The sequence below is a fragment of the Nyctibius grandis genome, chromosome 2 (genome assembly GCF_013368605.1).
Source record: "Nyctibius grandis isolate bNycGra1 chromosome 2, bNycGra1.pri, whole genome shotgun sequence".
NCBI lineage: Eukaryota > Metazoa > Chordata > Aves > Nyctibiiformes > Nyctibiidae > Nyctibius > Nyctibius grandis.
The window spans coordinates 4,628,590-4,656,393 of record NC_090659.1 but is presented as its reverse complement, the minus strand read 5'-3'; the positions used below and the strand labels follow the sequence as shown (position 1 = coordinate 4,656,393).

The window sequence follows — 27,804 nt, the reverse complement described above, 5'->3', positions numbered from 1 at the left end:
TCTTTTGAGTTAAACAACAGGGTTTTTTTGGTCATCTGGCATGAATACATACAGTTTAATGAAAAAAGCAACATAACTTTTAAAAGTAAGCTTTTTCCATTTGTTTTTAAATGCCCAATATTCAACTTACGACACAATGTTACTTAGTAGTCATCTACTACTAAGTCTCAGATTTCTACTTTAGCTCAACTTTTCATGTCATCTATCTTTAAACTCTAATCCTGGGCAATTCCCAAGTGTTTACATTTGTAATCTCATGGGGTTATGTACTTATATCTGTTACGGTGTGTATAGCTATTTCACATCTTCCTCCAAACCAGGCAGTGCATAATTCCTATACTACCCAGGATTAAATGGTATGTTTAATTAGGTAAGTGTGCAGAATAGTAAATGCTTTAATTCAGTTCCACCCTGTCCAGATCCTCAGTTTCACTGTGACATCCTTGTGGGAAAGGCAGGCTCTACTTTTTTGCTAGAAGACATGTCTCTTTAGATATGCTGGTAAGCTTATATATATTCACTTCTTAATCTGTTAAAAAATGTCTATTGAGTTATCTTAAACAACTTTAAAGGTTTTTATTTACCTCAGAACCTTTGTCCAAAATGGGCTAGGATTCATGTGATCGGTCCTGCTGGCTGGTTTGAAGAAGCAGTAGCCTCTGATGGACACTTAAAGGTAATGGAAGGACTGGCAGCAGTACTGGGCACACACATCCTCAGCCATAAGAGGATGTGCCTGCTAGGAATATGCTTCTGTTAAGAGCAGATTCCAGTAACTTTTTCATTCCTTTTGCTAGTGATTTTCCATGCTCCAGTATTAATTTTCTCTGAGTGCTTGGAGATGACAGAAGATCATGGTTCTGCTGCTAGCACTCTTAACTTTTGCCCTGGGTTAGAGTCATACCCCTGTTTCAGCTTCTTAGACATGGTCTATTCTTGCTGAAAAACAGAGCTCCTAATTAACCTTGGGTGTCACACAGATAAGTAGTACTTGAGAAAAGCGGAGTACCTGATGTGTCGTCAGGATTCTCTGCGTTACTATGTTAATATCATTTTAACAAGAAAATATTCAACATACATTACTGTTCCACATGCTATTTCAGATGAAGACTTTCCAAAGAGAAAAGCATTTCCAAAGACATGTTCAAACCTCCAGTAATGCTGTTTACTCCAGCTTGCAACATTCTGCATATTTCTTTTTGCCTTCAGTTAATGGAAGCCTCCTTTTGATTCCTTTGAGAAGAAGAAAACAGGGCTCAAGTGTTATTTTTCTTGATCTGATGACTATTCAGTTTTGTGATACATATTCTAGTGCTGGTGGAGAAAACAAAATGCTTGTGCATTTGGTTAATCATACATTCAATTAATCATATTTAAGCTACTTCAGATAGTTTTGTGTTGAGAAGGGTGGGGTGTTACATGTTATCTTTTTGCCTTTGGTTGTCTTTTACATAGATAGAACTGCTCTTTGATTCATCACACATTTTTGTCCTCTGCTCTGTAGAAATTAGAAATATTCGTGTCATAATATAAAAATTCCAAGTGCTGTTTATCTCAGTGAGTAGTTTGTATATGGACTACTTTAAAGGATTGAATGAATACCAAAATTGCTGAAAACTGGCATTTTTTCTTGTCACAAACACACGCTCGTTTTATGTTCTGCTCAGCTGCAATCCGTGGCAAGAACAATACAGAAGACTTTGCTATGGGCAGTGTAAGTGGGGACAGGATAGCTGTCAGAATATGGTGTACTTGTGAATGAAATCCACTTAGTACTAGTCAGTGTAGCACCCTCACTCAAATGCCAGTACTTAGAATACACAGATAAAATGCCTTCTCTAAGACAGGTAGTTGTACTTTATGCCACATTTTTGCCACTGAGAACACCTTAAAAATAGATATTAATTCAGTTGATTTTTATGTATTAAGTATCTTTCAAGCATAAAACATGGTAAATATCAAACAAAATAAACACATTGGTTTAAAGCTCAGATGCTTATAGCCTTGCCAGTGATGGAGCCCAATGGAAGCTTATATTCAGGAGTGGATACTTTTAGAATCTGAAATATGTTTGAAAGTTAATTACAGACATTGCTACTAATGCAAACAAATCTTATCTGTGCTGTTACCTATAGTAACTTACTCTTGCCGATTCAGTAGAAGCAAACCTAAACAGAAGTCTTTTCCAAAATGCTTATTAATTACCCTAAAATATATAACATCGCTGAACTATTTTTTTAAATTCATCAGTTCTCTTTTTGTGTTTCTTTTCAGATAAAATTTTGTGTCAATACACTCACCAGGAGATATTATAGGCTTGCTGGATTGTAATTCAGGGCATGGTGTCCTATCTTCTGTAGTTTCTGGTTTAGTGTTAATATATGAAAGTTTTGCATTTCTTAATGCATGGAGCTTATTCTGAAGTGTATCTTAGGATTTGAGTGCAAGCTTGATTAACACGAGGTCGTTTGGTGCTGGGTGTTTAGTAGCAAAGCTCTTGCGTATTAAAATAGCAAGTAAATCTCTTCATAGAAATGGAAATATTTTGTGTTTTCTCTGTAGTGTTCAGACCTTCAGGCTTGATGATATATAATTAAGAGCAGAGAAGAATTTGGGGTTATCTGTTTTGAACTTAAACCATAACGAAGTAGTTGTTCATAGTAACTTGAAAGATAATCTTTTAAACATTAACAGAACCAAGAGTTACCATTTTTTGGCATTTATACAGTAGTACAAAACAATAAGGAAATACAACACAGGGCCTTGATCAAAGGACTGGAGTTCACACTGATGGATTTGGTTTCTGGCAGTACTGCTGATTCACTCTCTCCTTTGATAAATTGCTTCAGGTTCCTGTGTCACAGTTTCAGTGTCTATAAGATGGGGGCACTGTCAGTCTAGCAAATGTTTTTCAAGATTTTAATTAATCTTCAAGAATTTTAACATACCTTGATGGAAGTTAATTCAGTGCATATTGTGTATAGTCCTGTTTATGTTATATGGAGAATTCTGGTTGCTGGAAAAACAGCATGTCAAGACATGGATTGAAAGTTACCCTGGATCACGATGCAGAGTTTGATGTAGTCAGCCCAGCGAAATAACCTATATACAAATGAACTGGACTTGCCATCTTTTCATGGAGTCGCTTCAGAAATACCTAAACTCTACCCTGGAAGATCAAGAGTAGTTTTTAAATGCGCTTGGAGTGCAAGATAACGTGTGCTCTGCATTGGGAACAGATGCTGGCTTCGTTTCAGTTTTAAACTAGGGCATTCCAAATGTCACAGCAAGCTAGCACTGAGGGACTTGGCCTTGGGAAGAGCCAGCTTGACAGAAGTGAGTGTTCATTTGACAAACAGGATCTATTACTGGTTTTCTCAAGAAGGGTTGTCTTTTAATGTCTCATACCATGACGGTGCCGCTTTGGATCAAAGTTTAGTTATGTTTCTGTAGAGCACAAGCGTACTTTTAAAGCTAGGCCTTCATCATGAAATGATCTGTACTTTTTCAATGGGAAATTCTGGAGTACAGTTTTAAATATATGAAGGTTTTACGTGCTTGAAGCATTAAACCTCACTGCTGTCATCAGTTCTGAAGTAGCATTGACTAAAACCTTCCAAAAGAAAGGTATGTGTACCTCTGCCAGAATAGCCATGTAGAAAGCACCTGACCAGCAATTCCTAAACTGAGGATTGTGACCGAAATGGTGTCATAACTGCTGTGAGTGGGGAATACGAGGGACGTTGTGGTATTTTGGTGTTACTACCTGAAGCGAGATTAGAGCTGTAGGTATGTGACCGAACACCAAAGTTAGGTGATTCCCCAGAGGGGAGTGGCAAGACATCATTTGGTTTGATGTTGTGTGCAATGGAACATTTTGAAGAAATAAGTTACAAAGAAGCAGCTGCCGTTTCTTTTTTGCCCGCTTTTCCATATTTAAATTCATATTTAAATACATATTCGCCAGGGGAGGTTCAGGTTTGACATTAGCAAGAATTTCTTCTCGGAAAGGGTTATTAGACATTGGAATGGGCTGCCCAGGGAGGTGGTGGAGTCACCGTCTCTGGATGTGTTTAAGAAAAGCCTGGACATGGCACTTAGTGCCATGGTCTAGTTGACAGGGTGGTGTCAGGGCAATGGTTGGACTCGATGATCCCAGAGGTCTCTTCCAACCTAGTTGATTCTGTGATTCTGTGATATTATGAATGACTCAGTGGTGCTTCTTCCATACATAGAATGTGGCCTTGGAAATGGTCCTCTGGTCTCTAGCTTAATATAAACTAAAAAAATTTTTCATCAGTGTAATGAGGGTGGCACCGTACCTTGAGGCTTCAGTAGCGCATAAAGTTTGGTGAAAATGGGTGGATGGATAAAACCAAAATCTTATTGATCGTTGTACTGAGAGTGGCACTGTGCCTTGATGTAGCCATCAAGGCATGTCTAGTGAAAGTGGGTGGGTAGAGCGTTACCTTGATAGCTTTCCAAATTTCAGCTATGTAAACACTTCACAGAGTGGTAATCATTGCCATTTGAAATTTAACAGTGCTTTTTGTTTAGTTTTATTTTTTTTCTTGTTGATAGTTTCACCTGAGTAGTTTCAAAGCAAACCTTGTGCATATTCATTCCGCTGACCAGTGAGATTTTCTTGATGATGACAGTTTGATCACTTGATCCCAGTCTTAAACAGGCCTTATTTGAATATAAGAAATTATATATTGGAACATCCTCACAGAATTGAATTATTCCATTTTTGGTGACATGTAGTTAAGGGGAAAAAGAAACAGCTTCTGGCTTGTACAGACCCTGTACACAGTGTTGGGGGAGGAAAAACCCAAAACTTGACAGAGGTCTTCATGCTGATTTTATAAGAAGAAAGTAGTTTATGGGGTTTTGTCAAAAGCCTGGGTCTCCTGCGTCATCTTAGCTGAAGGGAGAGCCAGGAGGGCCACCTTCATGGAAGGTGAAGGGAACAGGTGGCCATTGGATTAGATGAATGAGAATTAAGGATTGTGAAGATTCTTGTCACCTGGGAGAGCAGAGTCCTTCATGTGAAGAATTTGACTGTTAGAAAGTCTAGCGATAAGAACTGTGATGCACCTGAAGAGTGAAAAAAAGGAATGTAGCCTACTAATAAACCAGATAAACAGTATTGTGTTCTTGATTTTTTTTAATGTGATAAAAAGAGGAAAGTGACAAAAATACCCAATTAAATATCGGAAAGCTCTAGTATGTACTTACTGCTGAGCTGTTTTATCAAACCAATGGACTTGTGGAAGTCATTGCTGAAGTACAAGGAACAGATTCACTGACTTCACTCAGCTTTTAACACCAGCACATGCAGAAACAGTATTTTTTTTTTTTAGATCAGTTTATTTGAGTAGTTCTGGTTTTTATTTTAGAAAAAAAACCATTCAGGATGTGGTGGTTCTAGTTTTGAATTATGAGATAAACTAGAAGCAGTCCATGCAGTTGTCTTACTGTGTTTAGTACTATATGAAATAGGAAGGCTTTTGGAGGCAAAACATTTTAACTGTCTTCTCCCTTGTCCTCTTTTTACTTTAGGGAATAAGGAAACTGTTTAAGTGCTGTAGTTTTGCTTGTATTTAATTCCTCAAATCAATATTTAGATAAATAGTGATGACATGATAAATAACTGATCACATATATAACAAATTACATATGCTAGCATGTACAATCCTAACATTTTTTTTAAAATGTTTTAAATGAGGGAGTGTAAGTATAAGAGACACCATATGTCTGTATCTCAAGTTAAACATTTACTGAAACTTGTATAGCTACTGTGTTCTCATTAAGACCAAAAAATCCTAATCTAACAACAAGTCAGTTCAGATCTAATTTTGTCAACAGACTTCTTTAAGAAAATAAAAATTGCATTTGAAGATGTGATTGGAACACATTTACCGTTTCTTGCTTGCTGATGTAAGTGATTTGGATTAAAACCAGACCATACGGGAAGGAGGAAAATCTGTTGCTCTGCTTGTTTTTAAAAATGAGGTAAAGTAATCTTCAGTGTTTCTGTACAGAGGATTCTCAGCAAGTGCCTGCGTGTTGGTCTGCAGACATCACCTCACTTCCAGATGTGTTCTATGCATATAGTGCAATGCCCAAGAATCATCCGCTGCTGTCAGACTTCTCTGTGCTGCGAGTGAAAATGTGGTGAGAGTAGGAAACACCAGATTTTTGTGTTGGCCTGTGGGGTAGACCTTTCTTAGCGAAGTTATCCTATTGGGGGTCACATGTTATTGTGCTGTATTTGTCATTACAATAGCACCCTAGAAGCAAATTGTTAGGTTTCAATTATGGAAAGTGATGTATAAGCATAGAGCAGGTTATATTTCTCACCTCGGTATTTGCATTTACTTACAAGCAAGTGTTGTAGAAATCAAATTAACCTGAAAATAGGAATCTTCATTGAAAATTCATGTATCGTGAGTGATTTGAAAAAATAATAGGATTTAACTGAAGAGCAGAATAAACCAACCATTAAGGACCTAAGTTCAAAGTCTGTTCCCCTAGGGGAAAAAACTGGATAAGGAACAGTGGTAAAGAAAGAATAGTGAGCTAGGTATTCCCAATTCAAGAATACATACGTTCTTGCTAGTAGTGCATGGTGCATAAGATTAAGTTTCTTATTTTAATTTCTCTCTAATGATGGCTATTCCTGGTTAACAGAAACTGTAGCACTTCAGAGATGTCACAGTTTCAATGTCTATAAATGGGGCATAAGAGATTATGGTTTTTATCTTTTTAAAGCTAGCTTAGGTGTGCTTTAAAAGCAAGCTGTTTATAATCATTTCACCCAGTCAGTACCTCCTCTTAAAAAAGAAAAAACATTTTGCCAAAGTATGTTCTTCATCTAATGCGGTACTTGAGCTGTATTATGAGCGATTTTGAATTTTGGAGATGACTTCTAGTTCCAGTAAAAACAAGGTACCAAACCATACATTTTCATGGAGGGAAATCTGTGTGAACGTTGAATGAGGTGCAGGAAGTTTAATTTTGAGTGAATTCAATAGGTTTCATATTTGAAAACGTTGCAGCCTAACACAGGCCTACAGTCTAGTCTCGTACCTGAAGTTTTGTTCAGAGAGTTGTACAAACACCAGACAAAAAAGATAATGGTCTTTGAGTTTAATTGCTTTTAGGATTTAAGTAAAAAGATTAGGTTTATCAGTATTTGTCTTTTCTGAAAGTGCTTTCTAGGGATTGTTAGGTTCATTGTAACCTGTTTTCATAAAATGGGGGTACTCTAAATTAAATGAAAGCTGGAGCTCCTTGTTTAAACATCTAGTTCAGGAAAAGACCACATTGTTTTCAATACACTTTATTTTCCCCTCTTCATGTGTATATTACAGTAGTGTTTTTAAGTGCAGTAGTAAGTCAGCTTCTGTATAAGGAATAAGGATGTAAAGTTCCCAGGCCCTTGCCTTGCTCAATATGTATCTGTAGATTTCTTCTTTCTCTTTCATCTCTTCCTTTCACGTCACCTTTCCAAAAGTTTTCTTTGTGTTTTATCCCTTAAGTATATATCAAATGGAATGGTACTGGGCTTCAATGTTACTTTTCAAAATGCAACATTAAGAACGAAATTGAAATTGGGTTTTCTCTAGTCTAAGAGGAGATGCAGAGTTGTAGATAATGCTTGGAAGATCAGCTTCCAGTTCTTTGCTGAAATTACGAGACCATGTTTTACTTTCTATTTGAGACCTAAACACATTCTTGTTTATATTCCTATACAAAAGGTTGTACTTCTTGAACTATGTTATACTTGCTATCTTTCAGCTACGTTAACCAAACAACCACAGGGTTATTTTCTGCTTTATAGCTATTAATTTGAGAGGAAGCATCAGCCCGTGAACTTGTGAAATGTTCATTTTTCCTTTTCTGCACTCTTATTGAAGGTGGTGGAAGAGCTAGCGAATGTGATGCTTCTCTTAGCATTTGTAAAATGAGAACCATATGCATTGTTTCAAGACTTACATTTATATTCTGGTTCTTTATTGTTTAGGTTTTTACCTGTTAGTGCCCATTAGCAGGGTCTTAATTACTTCTTCAGTGTTTTTGTTTTAAAAGAGTATGTAATTAGTATTTTTCTTCACAGGGAGAAGAGAATTTATCCAAAGATTAAAACTTGAAGCAACCTTGAATGTGCATGATGGATGTGTAAGTCACTTGTTGCTTTTTTGTTTGTTAAAAGATGTTAAATTGTGATTTTGTTGCCAATAGTTCCTTAACTGAAAAATGCAAATACCGTGTATTAAAGCTGAGCTGGAAACCTCCACTTGTTGAGACCTACATCTGAATTCTCTAGGTATTTGTTTCTTCTTAAACATCTGACACTTTACCTTTGAAACAAAACAAAATCCCATTCCTTATACCTTAATACTGCGTCCCACTGCTGAATGAATTAATCTCCTATGCCAGGAAAACACATACTTATCTTTTCCTTTAGAACTCATCTTAAACCTTTAAATGGAATCTTTAGTAGTTGTGTGCTATGTTGATATATTTTGTTGATTTAAAGCTTATTAGTGTTTTGAGTGATTTATTCTCCAAGTCTAAAAAACAAATAATCAAGTACTACATGCTTATTTAAAGAGACAATAAAAACAAAAATGAGCTTACCCTGAAAGGCAATAACATAACTTGAAATATTGCTTATTTAAATACCCAATTTTTGAAAGTGGTCCAAATATTGTAAGTCATATTCTCTTAAAGAAAAGATTTTACTTAAACTAGGTACAGGGCAAAGAGATCGTCATGTTACCTTTGCCGAATAGAGCAGAAATTCATGGTTGTTAAAGCATTGTCTTTTCAGGTATCTTGTACAACAAAGTGAATGGATACTCAATGTGCTAGAAAAAGTGAAAATGAAGTGTAAATTTTATGCTTTAACATGTTTATTTCAAAAGCTGTTAAAATGTAAAGATTTTTTTATCTTGAGTTTCTTACACTTGTAGCTTTAAATTAAGGAGTGTTATAATTGTTAACTGCCACAGTAGTGGTTTTAAAGAAAAAGTGTTAATAAAATCGAGCCTTTTGGCTTGAGATCAGAAGTGTGATTTTAACTTGTGGATATTTTTGAGAGACTAAAAAGACTGGGAAAGGCAAGGATTAGAATTGCTGTATATAGAAAGTCATCTACTTTTGCTGGACTGACTACCATTGTAAGTTTAATATTCTGGTGCAGATGGTGTTGACTTAAAAACCCAAATGTGTTAATTTCCCATTTTTTTTCAAGAAATGTTATAAGAATGACAATGTAAGGTCTCTTCCAACCCAAACCATTCTATGATACCATGTGTATAAAGTTATTTATCAGTTTTTGTGTTCAAGATTGTAACAGTGATTTTTACTTTGGAATTTCTTTTCTAGCAGTTTTTCACCTCCTCAAATATACTTAAGATGAAATTTTTCAAGTTTCTTTTTTTGAAGTTGGTCGGGGCTTTTAAATTATGTCCAATTTGTCCAATTCAAAGTGAGGTCATATGTATGCCAGAAGCTGCCATTTTCCGTGTTAACTCTAAAGGGAGCTTAAGATGATGAGGAAGGTGAGATGCTTTCTGTGTGAAGTGGCTAAATCCAAATGAGAAATGTTGAAAGAGACTCAATTTGGACCAGCAGCAATGAAAAGTGACGAAAGTAGAGGAGAAAAGAACTCTAAACCATATCGAATTGGAGTAAAAATAGATCTTATTTTCTTCCAGTTCTGGTCCTGTGAAAGCTGAGGAAGCTAGAACTGCAGAATGCATAGGCAGATGGAGCCTTTGATATGAGCAAATACTACATTTTAAAATAAAGAGGATTACCTAGAGGAATAATTTCTCATTTCTTTGTGTAGACATTCAGTTCAGTAACAGACAAGCATCCTGTGTGGCATCCATCTCCTTCAGGGTAGCACTTGTGAGCAAGTCATTTTTAGATGTAATCCTCAAAGCTATGTTTGAATTAGTACAGGAAGTTTGTTTACATATTCTTAGAACATGCCGTTTTTACCATTTCCTCCAGAGATGAAAAGTAGTACCTTTTTCATTGCCTTCCTTGCTTGAGACATCTTTCTGATGTTCTGGATATCTACAGTAATTTTTATTTCCTTTCTTCTTTCTCTGACCTACGAGGAACGGCTGAGGGAGCTGGGGTTGTTTAGCCTGGAGAAGAGGAGGCTCCAAGGTGACCTTATTGCAGTCTACAACTACCTGAAGGGAGGTTGTAGTGAAGTGGGAGTCGGCCTCTTCTCCCGGGCAACTAGCGATAGAACAAGAGGACACAGCCTCAAACTTCGCCAGGGGAGGGTCAGGTTGGACATCAGGAAGAATTTCTTTACAGAAAGGGTCATTAGCCATTGGAAGTGGCTGCCCAGGGAGGTGGTGGAGTCACCATCTCTGGATGTGTTTAAGAAAAGCCTGGACATGGCACTTAGTGCCCTGGTCTAGTTGACATGGTGGTGTCAGGGCAACGGTTGGACTCGATCATCCCTGAGTTCTCTTCCAACCTGGTTGATTCTGTGTGTGATTCTGTGTGTGATTCTATTTCTTGTATTCTGTTAATCTATCTTGTTCACGAAAGAGTTAATTCTACTGTTACATTGCATGGAAGTGAGGAGTTTGCTTTCTCAGTTTTTTAAGGATTGGCTGTACTACCTCCTGGATTGTCCTTGAGGAAAACACAGTGATAGTAAATTTATTTTTGACTATTTGACTAATGAATCGAAGGTGCCTGCTGCTTCCTTTTAAGGCTAGTTGAGTAGCAAATAGAATTAGATACAGTTGATAATGTGGAATACTTAATAGAAAAAAGCTAATTACACTCCCTTTGACTTTTCTGATCTTGTTAGTAATTGTCTGTCATTTGTGTTCAATATACCCTTTCTTTTGGCTCGAACACCTTTTTCCAAGAATTTCAAACCCTTGGTGTAGTAACTGTTACACCAAGCTTTTAGTTGGGTGTTGAGTGGCTGTGAAGGTAGTAGATAAGTAGCTTTTCTACACGGTTTTGAAATACAAAACAATTTTCTAGCTAGTCCTCATTTTACAGTGTATTTTAATAGTGGGTTTGCTGCCATGGAATGAGACATGAGAACTTTTTTTAATCTGCTCTTACCGAGCATCTGCTTTTAGTGATCCATATGCATATTTATTGGGGTTGTTCACTGTTGGTCAGTAGGTTGTACTGGACACTGAGAAATGTCGTGGATTGACTGATCACTTACTGGAAAGTCAGTGTTCTCTGGAAAAAAAAAATCAAGCTTATTCCACTGAAAAACTTTGTTATTTTTTGACAGTAATGTTGAGAAGGTGATCTGGTACAGAACAAAAGGCCTGTTTAGTTATAGACCTCTAGCGTGGTCTAGGACATAGACCTTTGGTTATGTCATCTCACTTCAGGATTTTTTCTGAACCAAATTTGGCCTGGGTAGGGTGTGTTGAAATTGCTTAACCCTGAGGCAATCGGTGCAATGAAATCGGAATTGAGAAGGAGGATGATTGATGTCTTGTATAGGCTTGTGACGCTGCAATTTAGATAATCATGTCTCCCCTTTGCATCTTCGATGCTTTCTCTGCTTTCCTGTCTTTCAGATTTTGTTTTTGGACACACACACCCCCACCTCAATGTGTTTAATTTTTGTGCTAGATCTTCTTTCTCATATAATGTGTTTTTTTTTATTTTTTTGGCAGCTTCCTTGTTTTTTCAGTGTTTTGGTCTTGTTTCTGTTCTTGTATCCTTGTATTAGCATTTTGGTTTCTTTAGAGCAATCATAGTATTTTTCTGCCTGAAAGGAAATGTAGGTGAAAATGAACATTCTTAGGTTTTGTGTTTGCCCTGGCTGTAGTACTGTGCTATGTTTAACAACAGTTTTGAAGTACAGTAGTTGTCAGGATAGGTTACTTCAATGGTAGATGGATCTGGGGGCTACTTGAATGCATGCTTCTTGGTGATTGACAGCCAGAGTTATAAAATCATAAGAGTAGCCACGCGAGGTCATACCAATGCTCAGTCGAACCTGATAACTTGGCCCTGAGAGTGGCCAATAATGACTTCTGAGGAAAGTTGAGACAGGGCAAGCAGACAGTACTTGAAGGGTATGCTGGAGAACACATCACACATCAATGGACAGATGGAGGTGAAAGCTGCCTCTTTGTTCTTGGTCATTTTTCATTTTTCTTTGATGAATATGTATATTCTTCCACTTCTGGTGTTTAGGACATTCCATGATAATGAATTCCATCTTTTTTTTTTTTTTTTTTGAATGGCAAAAGTTGATTTAAAGATCCTCAATGAATACGTCAATTTGTTGCCCATATGGTCCGTGTGAAACACCTAATTCTGATTTTGCAACTCTGCCTAATTAAGGACCCCAACTAAGCTTCTGAATAAAATAGTAATTAAAATGGGTATATTTATTTTCAGCAAAAAGCTTTTGTCTTCTAGGCTCAGAGTGAGACATTTGAATTAAAAGAAAAAAGCATAAGAAAAGGATTTAGAACAAAGTGGGTTTTCTACTAATGATATATTCCATGCTGATACACCACCCTAAGGCAGTTATTCTGCCAACAGAAGATGCTGATGGCTGCAGTTTGACACTTAAAGCTATTTTAGAGGCTACTTGAAATAATAATGGTTATGCATGCAGTCTTTGGTGCTGGTGCATGAGCTGCTGCTTGAAGGCAAGTTACTCTAAGGATACTTTCTGAGCTTCCTGGATTTTGAGTGATTTTACACCTTTATTTCATTGACACATTATTAAACGCGGTCTTGTGAAAAGGAGCATTGATAAGGAAATGTAAGGTTCTTCAAGAAAGATGTTGAGGTGTTGGAGCGAGTCCAGAGGAGGGCAACCAAGCTGGTGAAGGGTCTGGAGGGTCTGACCTATGAGGAACGGCTGAGGGAGCTGGGGTTGTTCAGCCTGGAGAAGAGGAGGCTCCGAGGTGACCTTATTGCAGTCTACAACTACCTGAAGGGAGGTTGTAGTGAAGTGGGAGTCAGCCTCTTCTCCCGGGCAACTAGCGATAGAACAAGAGGACACAGCCTCAAGCTTTGCCAGGGGAGGTTCAGGTTGGACATTAGGAAGAATTTCTTCTCAGAAAGGGTCATTAGACATTGGAATGGGCTGCCCAGGGAGGTGGTGGAGTCACCATCTCTGGATGTGTTTAAGAAAGGACTGGACATGGCACTTAGTGCCATGGTCTAGTTGACATGGTGGTGTCAGGGCAACGGTTGGACTCGATGATCCCAGAGGTCTCTTCCAACCTGGTTGATTCTGTGATTCTGTGTTCTCCCGGTACGATTCTGTACCTTGCTGTAGGATTCTTCTTTCCCAGGGGATCTGGGATGGATTCTGGGGTGCTTTTCACGTGATCCCAGAGAAGGTGTGGTCACAGAAAAGTATCCAAAGCAATGGATGGTCAGAATTTGGATATTGTGAAGATACAATAACCAGAGCATTATGATGCCCTCCAGTTCTAATTCAGAGAACTCTGTGGAGTAGCTTTGATACATTAAAGCACCTGAATATGTAAAATTCTGGCTACTGAGGCCTTTGGCTTAATTTACCTGATAGACTCTTGAGGAGCAGAGGGAGTAATTGAGATGCCATAGGTGAATCAGGTGATTCCCTTGTCAATTTGTTTTAAAAACACAATTTTTTTGATGCTAGCTGCTTAGAAATTACATTGTTTCAGTTTAATTTGGTGACTCCTATTTCTGTAGTGTTGGGTGAGTATTGATGTTTTAATATTCTGAAAATTTAATTAATATAAGTCTAAACTAATTTTTATTAATTCATGCAGGTGAATACCATTTGCTGGAATGATACAGGAGAATATATTTTATCTGGTTCGGATGACACCAATCTGGTAATTAGTAATCCCTACAGCAGAAAGGTAGGTTTGTTTCTGGATACTCAGTAATTTTCAAACAAGATTTAAGTTGTAATTTTTTAAGATATTAAGATATTTTTTCAAGATATTATTTTTCAGATATTAATTATTATCTGACAAAGATAATGTCAAGCACTTTATAGTGTTTATAAATGGGAATAAAACGATGCAGTGCTTTAAAACCTTAGTATTCTAATCCCTTGCAACATAGGTATTATCCCATTTTACGGTAGGTGGTCTGGCACAAAAGGAACGTGGTCTCACACAGATTAGTGTCAGAATTAGCAATAGGATTCAGTAATTCTTGTGAAATCTTATAGTCAGAAATTGTTTTCTGTTTCATTTTAGTTTTAAAATGTATTAGATTTTGCTGTACACAATATACTGAGTTGCCTTTCTGTGTCATGTTGTTGAAGTGTCAGTCTTGATTAAAGTACTTCATTACCATTTGAAATGACATTGCCTTGTGTGTGCACGTGTGTGGGTGGAGAAGAATTTGTACTGATGTAGGGGAAGCAGGTTCGTGAAGGGGAAAGTGCTGTAAAGCAATGTGCCCTTGTGGCCAAGAAGGCCAATGGCATCCTGGGGTGTATTAGAAGGGGTGTGGTTAGCAGGTCAAGAGAGGTTCTCCTCCCCCTCTACTCTGCCCTGGTGAGGCCGCATCTGGAATATTGTGTCCAGTTCTGGACCCCTCAGTTCAAGAAGGACAGGGAACTGCTAGAGAGAGTCCAGCGCAGAGCCACGAAGATGATTAAGGGGGTGGAACATCTCCCTTATGAGGAGAGGCTGAGGGAGCTGGGTCTCTTTAGCTTGGAGAAGAGACTGAGGGGTGACCTCATTAATGTTTATAAATATGTAAAGGGCAAGTGTCAGGAGGATGGAGCCAGGCTCTTCTCAGTGACATCCATTGACAGGACAAGGGGCAATGGGTGCAAGCTGGAACACAGGAGGTTCCACATAAATATGAGGAAAAACTTCTTTACGGTGAGGGTGACCGAACACTGGCACAGGCTGCCCAGAGAGGTTGTGGAGTCTCCTTCTCTGGAGACATTCAAAACCCGCCTGGACGCGTTCCTGTGTGACATGATCTAGGTAATCCTGCTCCGGCAGGGGATTGGACTAGAAGATCTTTCGAGGTCCCTTCCAATCCCTGACATTCTGTAATTCTGTGAAAGGTCTCTGCTTTTCCACTACTGCACTCACATGGGTTACAATGCAGTTGAATGGCTTCCAGTCATGTCACCTATCATCCATGGCATAGCAGCAGTGTTCCACCACGCTTTGCTCATTAAGGAGCTGCTGATAGTTGGATAGAACAGATGCTCTGAACTGTGCCCTGCAGTGCTGGGGATCCTGTGCAGTCGTGTTCAGGTGAAGTCCTCTCTCCTACACTTTCTCAGAGGTTGAAAATGAAACCCTGAGGACATGCTGAAAAATGAAATGTGGTGGAGGAACCAAAATGTGTGGTTGGTATGGTGGAAGAGAGCTTGAATAGGAGGTTATGGTGGCAGCAATATTTTGCCTTCATGAAGAGCTGTGGTGGGAAAATAATAGTGATCTGGAGTGTTGCCTGTGCCTATATGTAAGGCCCTTTTCCTCACTTCCCCAAATGAGCTGTAGCTTCCAAACTTCATCTCTTCTTTCAACTATTGGTGTCAGATGGACAAAGTTCAGATCGGTGTCATTAGACCAGGGTTTCTGTTGGACTGGGAGGTCAGCTGAAAAGGAGGTATGTAAGACAGCTATGAAGTGGATGAAGGATGTATTCCAAAGTGAGTGTTGTTGGAGAGACTTGCAAAGTACAAATCTTGCATGCAAGTAAAGGTTGTTCAATTTGTGCAGAGTTTATTTTAATATATCACTATGGGATAGTTGCTATATCATTGTCTTATTATGTAATTATTCTATTAAAGTATTGTAATATTTTAATAGATGCAGCAATTTAAACTTTATGCTGTCATGGGATGATTTTGGTTTTTTTTCCCCTGTTGTGTACTGCTGCTGCACTGAAGGCAAATAAGAAATACAGGAGGTGTTTTGTTTTTTTATTTTTAACAGTCAGCTAAGTTATTTTTTATGTAACAGCAGAGCACAGATTTTTTTTTTTTAATTTTTTTTTCCCCCAATATATGCAAATGAATTATAAAACAGCAGGTACTAGCATGAAGACTTAACAATCAGTGTTGTTCCTGAAATGTACTGGAGATGTGAATTTTTTTTTTTTTTTTAAATGACAGTTACAATTGTATTAGCTTATTTTCTCTGGCTTGAGTAACAGAATCAATACAGGAAAAGGGAGCAAATTGATAGTGGTACCAGAACTCTACTGTAATTCTGTCACTTTGGCATATATCCGTATCACCATATTTTCTGTTATGAGCTAGCTAGAGTAGCAAAAATAGACTTCAGCCATCAATATAGTCTTCTGTGTTAGTAAAATATCTAATTTAATAAGGAAGCGTTTAATCTTGTTTAACTCTTGTTTACGTGAATTTTATATAAGTCACTCCAGTTTGTGTTATAATGGCCAGATGCAAATGTTGTTAATACGTAATATGTCTCAGAAGGAGAAATTTTTCTGAATGTTTCTCAAGTTTGAGTAGGCTAAATGTTTATAGTACTTGTGCAGCTGAGGAGAAATGTGTTACTGTGATTTCTAATAGTAATTGTGAGTCTAAATCAAAAGGATGAGCACTTTATTTTAATTTGGGATGGCTGAGAAGAATTATTCTTGTGGATCTTCCTCATTTTATTTGATTTAGGCAGCACATTCCTGGGGGTGGGGAGGGGGGAGAGTTTGGCTGGAGCTAAAGCTCTGCCTGCTGCAAGTATGGTACAAAAAGATGGGAATTTCTGTATGTACATAAAGTTGAGCACTCGGTTTTCAAAGCCTTTAAATGGAGCCTGGGACTTATCTCAGCTAATACCGGTGTGAAGACAGGATTCTTATGAGTAATTACACTCAGAATTTTTCAATCTTTAGCCTGATTTGCCTTTTGGGAGAGAAAGGGTTCAGCTCATGTGAGAAAGTGCTGGGAGGCTTTGGAGGGTGCTTAGTGGGGCTGAAGATTTACAGCTTTTCTAGAATCAGGGTTGCTACTTTTCTCTTGAGAATGGGGTTCCATTAGGTTTGCTTTCCTTTAGTTCTGATGAGGGTTTGACCTCTTCAAAGGAAGTATTACTGAAAAGGCTGGATTGTAAATGATTCTGTGCTGAGTGTCTTGAATGGGAACCCTAAATCAGCTACATCCTGAAAGGCTTAGTAAACCACTGATACTTGCATTTGTTTTAATAGGCTTCTTTTGAAAAAGTAAGCTAGAGTGGAAATAAAACCACTTTTTAAACTGATTTGAGTTTTTAAGGTGACTTTAAAAATGCTAGTTTGTTTGTTGTGGTGACTTTTTTTTATCATGAAGAGTTTCCATTTGGATGTGGAATTTAAACATTTCAGGTTTAAAGACGACAACAGAGTTAGCTGCCAGAAATTCTGCTTTCATGGAGGAAAATACTTGCTGTTAGGGATGGAGCTTGTATCCAAGCTTCTGGGATAGCTATGTGAGTTAGTAATCCCATCCCAAAGATTTAACCTGCACTTCTAAGAGATGCAATTTGAATTCTTTCTTGAATTTGTTGCCTCTTCAGTTGATTTTCTGTGTAACATATTACTGAAGCAATTGCAAAAGTTATGAGGATGTCTGAATTACTACTGCTAGTCAAGTACTTTGAAGAACGTCTGAAATTCTTTAGTTCCCCCCACATTTTTACTCAGTTGTTAAGTATTAAGTATACTCATTTGTTACAAGTATTTGTAGCCTGTTACATGTTGGTGGTAAAATGCTCCAATGGAGTTAAGGTGGTGGTATTGTTTTATTGGGCAACTAGCGATAGGACAAGAGGACACAGCCTCAAGCTTCGCCAGGGGAGGTTCAGGTTGGACATTAGGAAGTATTTCTTCACAGAAAGGGTTATTGGACATTGGAAGGGGCTGCCCAGGGAGGTGGTGGAGTCACCATCTCTGGATGTGTTTAAGAAAAGCCTGGACGTGGCACTTAGTGCCATGGTCTAGTTGCCAGGGTGGTGTCAGGGCAACGGTTGGACTCGATGATCCCAGAGGTCTCTTCCAACCTGGTTGATTCTGTGATTCTGTGATACTCTGTGTAGCTAATGATAGGCTTTTGGGGATTGGTTGTGCGTTAAATTTTCTCCTTTTTTTTTTTTTTGCATAGGCACAAGCAACTTTTTATGCCTCTTTCTCCCCTCTCTAAGGCAGTATAATAACCAGAGTAGGAAAGGATGTATAGTGCGAGTCAAGAAGGGCATGGAAAATCTTCTGCATATAAGAAATGCTGTAATACTTAAATTTTATTGCAACACTGTGAACATAGTCAGGAAATTGAGGGGCAGGCAAGATGTGGTTAGGTCTGCCTGTGAGAAAACTCATTGCTGAAAAGGTAGTAGCTGCTTATATTTCTGAATGCTGTTTCAGTTTACAGTGGAGGAGAGAAGGGAGGGAAAGAAAAACCTGAGTTTTTCCAAGTTTGAGGGCAATCATCAAATGTGGATCTCCACGTCTAAACGGAGATCTGCATGTGGGGAAAACTGAAGCAGAAGATTAGAGTAAGTTGCTATTGACTAGATGAAAAGCAAGGTCATTAGGTTGAGGTTTGTTAGAAAAAGGAGGGAAAGTAAGAAGCACATGTAGTTTGGCAAGAGGAGGACCCTGTACGGCAGAGCAAAGAGAAAAAAAGTCTGCCTGCTTATGTTCAGCAATAGGGGCGAAGTGGTGAAGAACAGGCAAGTGTAATCTAAGATGGTAGAGAAGCTCCTAGTTGTTTAGATTCTTTTTTTTTTTATTAGGGAGATCAAAAAGGATTTCTTCTCAGGACAAAAATATTTCTTTCACAGTAGCAATAACATAAAATCAGAGGTGGGATTGACAGATGACATGTCTTTAACTGTCATCTGAACTAGGGTACCTTATGGACTTCTAGTTCTGAGTTGGTCCTTTGATACAGAGTTCCTCATTTCTTTTGAATATCTGGGATTTGAAGGTTTTCAGTAAAATGCAGAAATCTGAACAAATCTAAATGAAGAGGCAGATTTCTTGAAATAAAATGCATGGGTTATCTCTCCTGATTTTGATACTGAGCCTTGTGTGTCTTTCAAAACATGCAGATACACTGTTAATCTTTTTGTGTGTGTGTGAATTGTTTAAAAGGTGTGAAATAGCACTGGTAAAATGTTAGACACCAGCTGTCTCTGACAGAACAACTTAATTTGCATAATGTTTTCTTTGATTAAGTTAATTGAGTAGAACTTTGGAAGTAATTTTTGTACTGTAAACAACTTGGTAAGTATCTTTTTCCCATTAGTACTGGTGAAAATGCAGTTTGGTTGAAATGCTGCAGATGGGAGAAATAAGGTAAGAATAGAAGGTTCACTAGTGCACAGGAAAACATATGGAGGGTTTTTTCAGTTTTAATGGACTAATAAGTGTGTTAGGAAGTACAAAGAGTCATCCCAAAGTGTTTAAAACCAACTGTGATGGTGAAGTAAATTATATGCATCTCTGCTGTACTGTAGATGAATGACCTTCATTGAGACTAAGTCAAGTCTTAGTTTATTGCCCTGTAATCATGTTCTTAAATGCTTATTTATTTTTGACTGGTTTCAAAACATCCTTTCTTATAAGCTTCAGTTCTCCTTTTTAAAGTGAACTTATTTTAAGAGTGGCCTCAATTTTTAAAGTCTGTAAAGTTGGCTTGGTTTACAATGCCTTGTTCTTCATGACCCATGATATTCCAGATCTTCTAAATCTCTCCTCACCGACATGCTGGCTGGCTGAACTATCACCTTGGACTAATGTTTTACTTTGAGAGACCTGATGTGATATGTAACTAGCATTTTAAAAACAAAAGGTGGCAGTTGCGCTCCAGTCCTTTAGTTTTGCAGACTACTTAGTGCAAGTGTGTAAGTCATTGTCTCTTGTGGAGAACACTTTGTTCTTAGAGGAAATTTGGTGTAAAGACAGCTGCTCTGTTCTGTTATATTAAACTGTAGGTTACTGGCAGCCTGTCCATGACTGATGCTTTATAGTACCACAGTCTGTGTTATTTTCCCATTCTTTATTTGCTTTGAAAATATTAACCTGATACAGCCTTCCTTTTTCTTTCTTCCTTAGGTTTTAACAACTATTCGCTCAGGACACAGGGCCAATATTTTTAGTGCAAAATTCTTACCATGCACCAATGACAAACAGATTGTATCTTGTTCCGGAGATGGAGTAATTTTTTACACTAATGTTGAACAAGATGCGGAGACCAACAGACAATGCCAGTTCACGTGCCACTACGGAACTACCTATGAGGTACCTCACAAAAGTATATGATAATTTTAAGATAAGTAGAATACATATTTTCTTGTGGTGTTGCCCAGGATTTTCACCAGACTGATGAAAGCTTTATTTTAGTGAGAATTAAAGAACCCTCCTTCTAGCTTTTTTTGTTTTAGTTAGAGTAGGCTTTAAGAGAGAAGTATGTTGTCTAAATTAAATGGAGGATTCTCCAAAAGGTGGTGTCATTAAGACTGCTGTCTTTGCAAATATAATAGCTGAATACATATTCACTGAAAGAATCCTCTGCAGAGCAAAACCCATTTAAATTGTGCTGTGAATTTCTTTCTGAAGTAGGTTGGGGGGGTGGGGGCAGTGGCTAAGTTTTGCATTTTTATTTTTATTCTCCCTCCCCACCCCCAACTTTTCAACAGTTTAATGCCTTTTTCACAATTCAAATCCTTCTAAGAAATGCTTACTTCAGCATGTGTGAATAGCTTAATCTGAAAAATGTATTTACAGTTTTAGGTAATTTCTCTATTTTGTATCCTAGTTAACTCTTTATGTGTAAATTCAGAGCCAGTGTTTTCAATCCTGCCTTGGAAGTTTTGTTCCTATAAATAGGCAAGTGAAGAAGCAAAGTGTTACTTAAGTTAGGAAGATAATCAGATTTGTTGATCTATTTATTTATTTAATGACAGCAAAATCTACTGCTTGTAAAACTTACTGTGCTTAAAATAGGAAAAAATACTGCTATTTTCTTCTTAAGTTATAAATGTTCCAGGTTTTTTGATTGTTTGTTTGGTTGGGTTTTTTAACACTACCACAGTATACACACAGGGGAAAACATCCCAAATCCATTGCTTATTATAATTTATTTTACTTATTATCCATTGCTTATTATTGTTTATTTTACTTATTATATTATTTATTTTTTATTATAATTTATTATTATTATTTAGCTCAGATTTCATAGCAAGCTTTTAAATCTCTTTATATGAGAACAAAATATTTTAAAATCTCTGTTAAAAAAAAATTGGGGAGTGTGAGAAAAGAAAATGGCTGAAGTATTGCCAGAAGTAATTTTTGATCATGTGGTAAAAGTATCCTTACAGTTGTAATTACACATGTTCCATTAAAGGTTTTGTCAAAAACCCTTCCTGTCGGCAGGGTATCGTAGTCAGTTGAGCAAACCTTGTGGTATTCACTTTATTTCTGGGATTTGTGGTATTGGTTTTGCCTGGATTTAATTCAAGACAATATTTTGAGTTTTGCAAAACGTAATTCTGGATCCCAGGCTTGCATTGTCTCCTTTATTTTTCAGATTTTTTTTTTAATGAGAAACTACTGTTTTGTTTGAATAGCGTCAGTCCCGATGGCCCCCAATCAGAAGCTTGAACTGCCTCGGTTCTCACTGAAGTTTACTATATATAGTAGTCTGTGTGCTAGTCTGTGGATTCTGCAGATTGATTGGATGTTCTCTGTATCTGAGATAAAACCTGCTCTTTCATAAGAACATCTGGAGACCGAGATGCTATTTCTTGAAGCCAAAATGTCCCCATTGAGGAGGGGGTCTGTCAGGTCATTGCAGTGTGACTTCCTGGGGAAACAGGAGCCTCCTGCAGGCTGGCTGCAGGCTTCAGGAGCCACCAGTTTCCCCAGGGCTCAGTTCTGGGGCCGGTGCTGTTCAATATCTTTATAGATGATCTAGACGTAGGGATTGAGTACACCCTCAGTAAATTTGCAGATGACACCAAGCTGGGTGGGAGTGTTGATCTGCTGGAGGGTAGGAAGGCCCTACAGAGGGATCTGGACAGGTTAGACAGATGGGCTGAGACCAACGGCATGAGGTTCAACAAGAACAAGTGCCGGGTCTTACACTTCGGCCACAACAACCCCCTGCAGCGCTACAGGCTGGGGGAAGAGTGGTTAGAAAGCGGCCCGGCGGAAAGAGACCTGGGGGTGCTGATCGACAGGCGGCTAAACATGAGCCAGCAGTGTGCCCAGGTGGCCAAGAAGGCCAATGGCATCGTGGCCTCTATTAGGAATAGTGTAGCCAGCCGGTCTAGGGAAGTGATCGTCCCTCTGTACTCTGCCCTGGTGAGGCCGCACCTTGAACCCTGTGTCCAGTTCTGGGCCCTGCACTTCAAGAAAGATGTTGAGGTGTTGGAGCGAGTCCAGAGGAGGGCGACCAAGCTGGTGAAGGGTCTGGAGGGTCTGACCTGTGAGGAATGGCTGAGGGAGCTGGGGTTGTTTAGCCTGGAGAAGAGGAGGCTCAGAGGTGACCTTACTGCAGTCTACAACTACCTGAAGGGAGGTTGTAGTGAAGTGGGAGTCAGCCTCTTCTCCCAGGCAACTAGCGATAGGACAAGAGGACACAGCCTCAAGCTTCACCAGGGGAGGTTCAGGTTGGACACTAGGAAGAATTTCTTTTCAGAAAGGGTCATTAGCCATTGGAATGGGCTGCCCAGGGAGGTGGTGGAGTCACCATCTCTGGAGGTGTTTAAGAAAAGCCTGGACATGGCACTTAGTGCCATGGTCTAGTTGACATGGTGGTGTCAGGGCAACGGTTGGACTCGATGATCCCAGAGGTCTCTTCCAACCTGGTTGATTCTGTGATTCTGTCTCTTTTTGAAGTTCTTTTTCTTAGCGTGTTTTGCACTGTTTAACATCTCTAAATTTGAGCTCTCTTAAACCTATCTTTTTGAGGACTTTTTTATAAAACATTTTGAGAGGTACTTTTTATAAAGACTATAAATTCTGTTACCATGTCTTAAACCTGATATTTGAACATTAAAGGCATGTATTATTGCGTGGCAAAGCAGACCCTTTTGTAAGCCTTGGCATATGAAAGTATAACAGAGTAAATAGCAGGGAGTTTTAAGCAAATGGCTGAGAGCGCGCTTCAGCTTCTGACATAACGCAGCTTTGTCACTGAGAGCTTTCTGGAGTGGGAAAATAATTTCAGAATATCGTGACGTTACTGCCCAGCTGTATGTAACCGCATCATCGTATTAAATATAGAATTTGACTCACTGCATTCTCTAAATAACAAAAGCTAACGTCATCTGCCCCTGAGGTACTAATTCTAAATTTGAATGTGGTTTGAATTTATACTGTGCTTTAAACTTGGAGTTTGTGACAGCTCAAGACGTTACAAAACATCCATTGAAACAGAGGAAAGTGGAAATTTGTGTAAATTTTTATAAACTGTGAGATAATTGGACAATTCTTTTTAATTCTGGGGGAGAATAGAATAAGTAGAGAGGGAGAGAGAAGTTCTTGAGACACGTTTCTGGAGAATGTGTTGTTTATACAATGCCTTTACAAGTTTATTTTTACTCAGCCAAATGCTTTTCTTTATTGCCTTTCATGTTAATTATGTTTCAGAAAGAGAACATACTTTTATGGACAACTCTTACCTTCATATTTTCAATATACTAAAATGATCATATAGCTATGTATTTTTAAAGTTAAATAGAAAAGGATTTTTTTAGGCAGTAAAAAAGGTTTTTATATATATAATGTGTACTTGTTGAACTTAAATATAGTAACAATGACTCTTAATTATTGGAGTCTGCACTTCTGAATTTCTCTATTTTAGTGCTTATAAAGTTATTTAGTATGTTTTTAAACACCATGCATAAAAATTGGCATGTGCAAGTGGAGGTATGTACTGCACTATTACATGTATATTTTGAAATAGTGTCAGTGTGAACAAAAATAAAATACAGCTGCTAGAAATAAGAGCTTGCTGTGTTATACCATTTGTGGAACAAAGTAAATGTTTTAAATGCAAGCTCTCTGAGGAAATACAGCAAAAATGCTAGAAGGGTTTACTGGATTAAAGAACAATTGCTGGCTTTTATAACTATACTAATAAAATTAATGTGTAGTGAAAAACACTCTTTTCAATATATTATGATAACGTATTGAGGAATAATGGTCATAGCTCAGAAGTTTATTGTTCCATTGTTATTAAAACCTTGGCTGTGTTGTTGTTAAACTTCTTGTTTGTCAGCAGTAGGATTTGGCACAGCTCTCATTGTCTCAGTTAACAGACTGAGCATTACAAGAAGAAATGCTGAATCCTGCAGAGATTATTTTTGTAATCTCACTTTAGGTAAAGAGATTTACAGATATCCATAGGTTACTTTTATTAAGAGTTTGGGGGGGTTGGGCAGGGAGAATAAATCATCACATTTAAAGTGTTAAAGAATCACTCATTTGCTCATTGGTGTATTACACTTATTGATTTTTGTAGCTTTGTGAATTTCCATGAAGTTACTGATAGTAGCAGTAGTGTAGGAAAAGAAAAATACTGCTAGTTTCTACAACATTCTCTTGTATTTAAAGGATAACACGTAAAAACATGACGTTTCGTGCGCGTTCATCGACCTGTGGAATTCAGCTTTAACATTATGGTTGCTTGCCTTTTTATTTTGTCTTAAGGATTCTTTCTTGAGTGAAGCCATACATGTGACACTCCATCTGAGTCTTTCCTAGTTTGAGTCTTTCCTGAGATCAGGAAAATGGTGCAACCCAGCGCTCTCTTAAAAAGTACCAAAAGTGCAGTGAGGGGATAGGTCAGTAAGAGCCTTTAATGCATAGCTGCTTCAGGGGACTATTTTGAATGTAAAGGAATGGCCCAATGGGAATAAAAGCCATCTAGTATTTTCATGTCATTCAGACTTCTGAGCGGTTTGTTTGTTATTATTGTCTTCTATTACTTGATTGAAAATATACTGAGCTTCTGTTCAATTATTGCAGCAAATTGATTACTTATCTGAAAACTAATTGCAGTAATTGTATGTTGCTTATTAAAAGATAATAGAAAGAACTATAAGCTTTGACTTATAAATATTTAATCTTATGTGACATTCCACAGTTTGTTTTAATTTGGTAGTTCAAACCTTTTCTTGAAAATGAAGACACAGCAGTTTTTCAGTTTTCCTCTTTATTTCAATAGAAAGCTTGAATTGAGTCATAATCACTTCAGTTTTACTGCTGCTCAAAATGTTGATGCTTTTATTTTCAAATTAATGGTATTTCTGGAAGTATTAATTCTTTTTTTTTTTTTTGAGCAGATTATGACAGTACCAAATGATCCCTATACTTTCCTCTCTTGTGGTGAAGATGGCACTGTAAGATGGTTTGATACTCGAATCAAAACAAGTTGCACAAAGGAAGATTGTAAAGATGTAAGAGTGAAATCTTTTAATAAAGATGACCTAAATGTAGAGCTGTACATCATACAAACATAGGATATGAATTCTGGTAAGGCTTTTAGAAATAATAGATTTCAGGGTCGTTGGTGGAGATGACAACATGTTTCCCAAGAAACAAAAAAAGTTTGGGGAGTCTTTTTTCTTTTTTTTTTTTTTAATTTATTTTATTTTAACATCTCCTTTGCAACTTTTTAGTTCATGAACTTTGGTGTGAGGCTTCAGATATGGTAGAAAAGATTATGTGTTGAAATTGAATCTCTTGGTCTGATTTACATTAGTTACTGTAGAGTGCAGAGTTGGAGGCAAAAAATGAGCCTTGAAAATCATCTGCAGCCTTGTGTTCTTGAGCGTCCTTTGTCCCTCTGTAAGAAAAGATTTGGTCATGAATTATACTAGATCAAATTAGTCACTGGTATTACTCTCTAGAAGGTAAGGTATTGGTGTTGTCCACTGCGTTTGGATTTCAGAAACAGTTTTAATATTGAATTGGAGAAAAACTGACACCAAAGTATGTATTACTATCGATTAATTTTATTCTGCTTTGTGCATATTTACTAGTTCTAGGGGTTTCTTTCTTTCTTTTCCTCTGTCCAATTACCTGCCCATAGATTAAATCTATTCTAGTGCTTTAAATTAATTTAGACTGTTTTTGCGTATTTGGTGCTCTTCTGACTCAAGTTATCTATGTTTCCATAGGAAAATCCAAGGTGCAAGCTAGTTTATAAATCTGTAGTTATTATGCTTACCTATTCTTAAATGTTTGTTCCTGTGGTTTGTTTTGGTTTGTTTGTTTTTTAGTTGATCTCATGCTGTATCTCTTTCTCTGATAGTTTTCCTTTTCTGCAGTGGCTTTTCTGTTTGACATATTTACAGTCTATCTTCACAGGGCCAGACTTGGTTTTCTCAAAACCTCCTTGACTAACAGGCCTGTGTCCTGCAGTAAAAAATGGAATTATACTTCAAATATTCAGAGCTATTATTTGAATGCTGTCTTTTTGTTTGTTCCAGGATATTTTAATAAACTGTCGGCGTGCTGCTACTTCTGTTGCTATCTGTCCACCAATTCCCTACTATCTTGCTGTGGGTTGTTCTGATAGCTCAGTAAGAATATATGATCGGCGAATGCTTGGTACAAGAGCAACAGGTAGGAACCACACCTTACAGCGAGCTTTTCTAACCATTTGCAGTTCCAATTTCAGGTTCTTTTTTTCAGAATAGATGGTGAAGGACCGAAGTGTAATACTGAATAAAGTGTAGCTTTCTTCTCTGAGAACTGTGCTTTGTAATGATAGAGTCATTTCACTCTAATATTTGCTAATACAGAAATCTTCAAGTAAGTAAAGTTAATCTCTTCAGCCATCTTAAATACATTGTATACTGAATGCAGAAAAAGGCATTTTGTAATGTCTCTTCTTTCGTCTTAAAACATGATTCCAAAAAGCTAGTGATTGCAGCCTGCGGTGGTCCACCTGATTTTAATCTTATTTTAATCTTTAAGTTCTTACCTTCTTGTACTCTGCCATGCTGGAATGTGTTGCTTCGTATGAGAAGGGATCTTATGAACTCTACAATGTCATGCAGTGTGCTTACCTTTGCAGGAGTTGTTGCTATATCTAACATAATTTCCCTGAAAAGCTACAAATCCTTCAGGTGAAAGCTAGCATGCTTCAGATGCTTACCTAAGAATTTAGAAAAAAAAATTTGAGGTGAGAAGCAAAAGTGCATTATATAGTTCTAGTGTATCTCTTTCCTGTAACATTTGACCAGTGTATGTTTGGACACATATGAATTAATATACATAGTTGTGCATACACATTCATGCAAGTAATCAATGTCACAAAATCTGTCATATCTTGCAGCATTTTCCTGTTGATTGTGATGGAGGAGAAAGGAAACAATAAAGATCACTCAGTAAACATAAAAATACCCCTCTCATCAGGCTAACGTTCTTATAAGATCTCTCCCTTTCATCACAGTAGTTAGCAAAATTCTGTGAGAACTGCCTGAGGAACAGATTCTGGGGGGTTGATTAAAAGGTACTAGGTACCTGCTCTTGTATTGTAACAATACAGGAATAAGATGATTTAGGTGTGCAGTCCTATAAAGGAGAGAAAAGACAAAATTTTGAAGACTGACATTTTTCTGGCTATATTGGTATAGTGTTCTGTTGTTTGTTTTGGGGGGGGTTGGGGTTGTTTGTATTTTTTTTTTTTAAGGGGTGAGGTATTCTATGACTAATGAGCAAACTATTGATTTTCATTTAAAACTTTCTGTTTCAGTCCTTGTGTAGTGTGAGATGATAAACTCTGAGCTTGTCTGTGGTCAAGGACAGACTATTGCACATACT

General features: G+C 37.7%; 1 protein-coding gene across 4 annotated transcripts in view; it reads left to right on the top strand.

Moving 5' to 3' along the window:
• DCAF6 (DDB1 and CUL4 associated factor 6) overlaps positions 1–27,804 on the top strand; it is a 96,317-nt gene that overhangs the window by 8,502 nt on the left and 60,011 nt on the right. For all 4 annotated transcript variants that reach the window (XM_068395629.1, XM_068395628.1, XM_068395626.1 and 1 more), the window contains exons 2-6: positions 8,123–8,184; positions 13,809–13,901; positions 20,080–20,265; positions 25,317–25,430; positions 26,466–26,601. In XM_068395629.1, the coding sequence (XP_068251730.1) occupies positions 8,123–8,184; positions 13,809–13,901; positions 20,080–20,265; positions 25,317–25,430; positions 26,466–26,601 (591 nt within the window). The remainder of the gene's footprint in view (positions 1–8,122; positions 8,185–13,808; positions 13,902–20,079; positions 20,266–25,316; positions 25,431–26,465; positions 26,602–27,804) is intronic.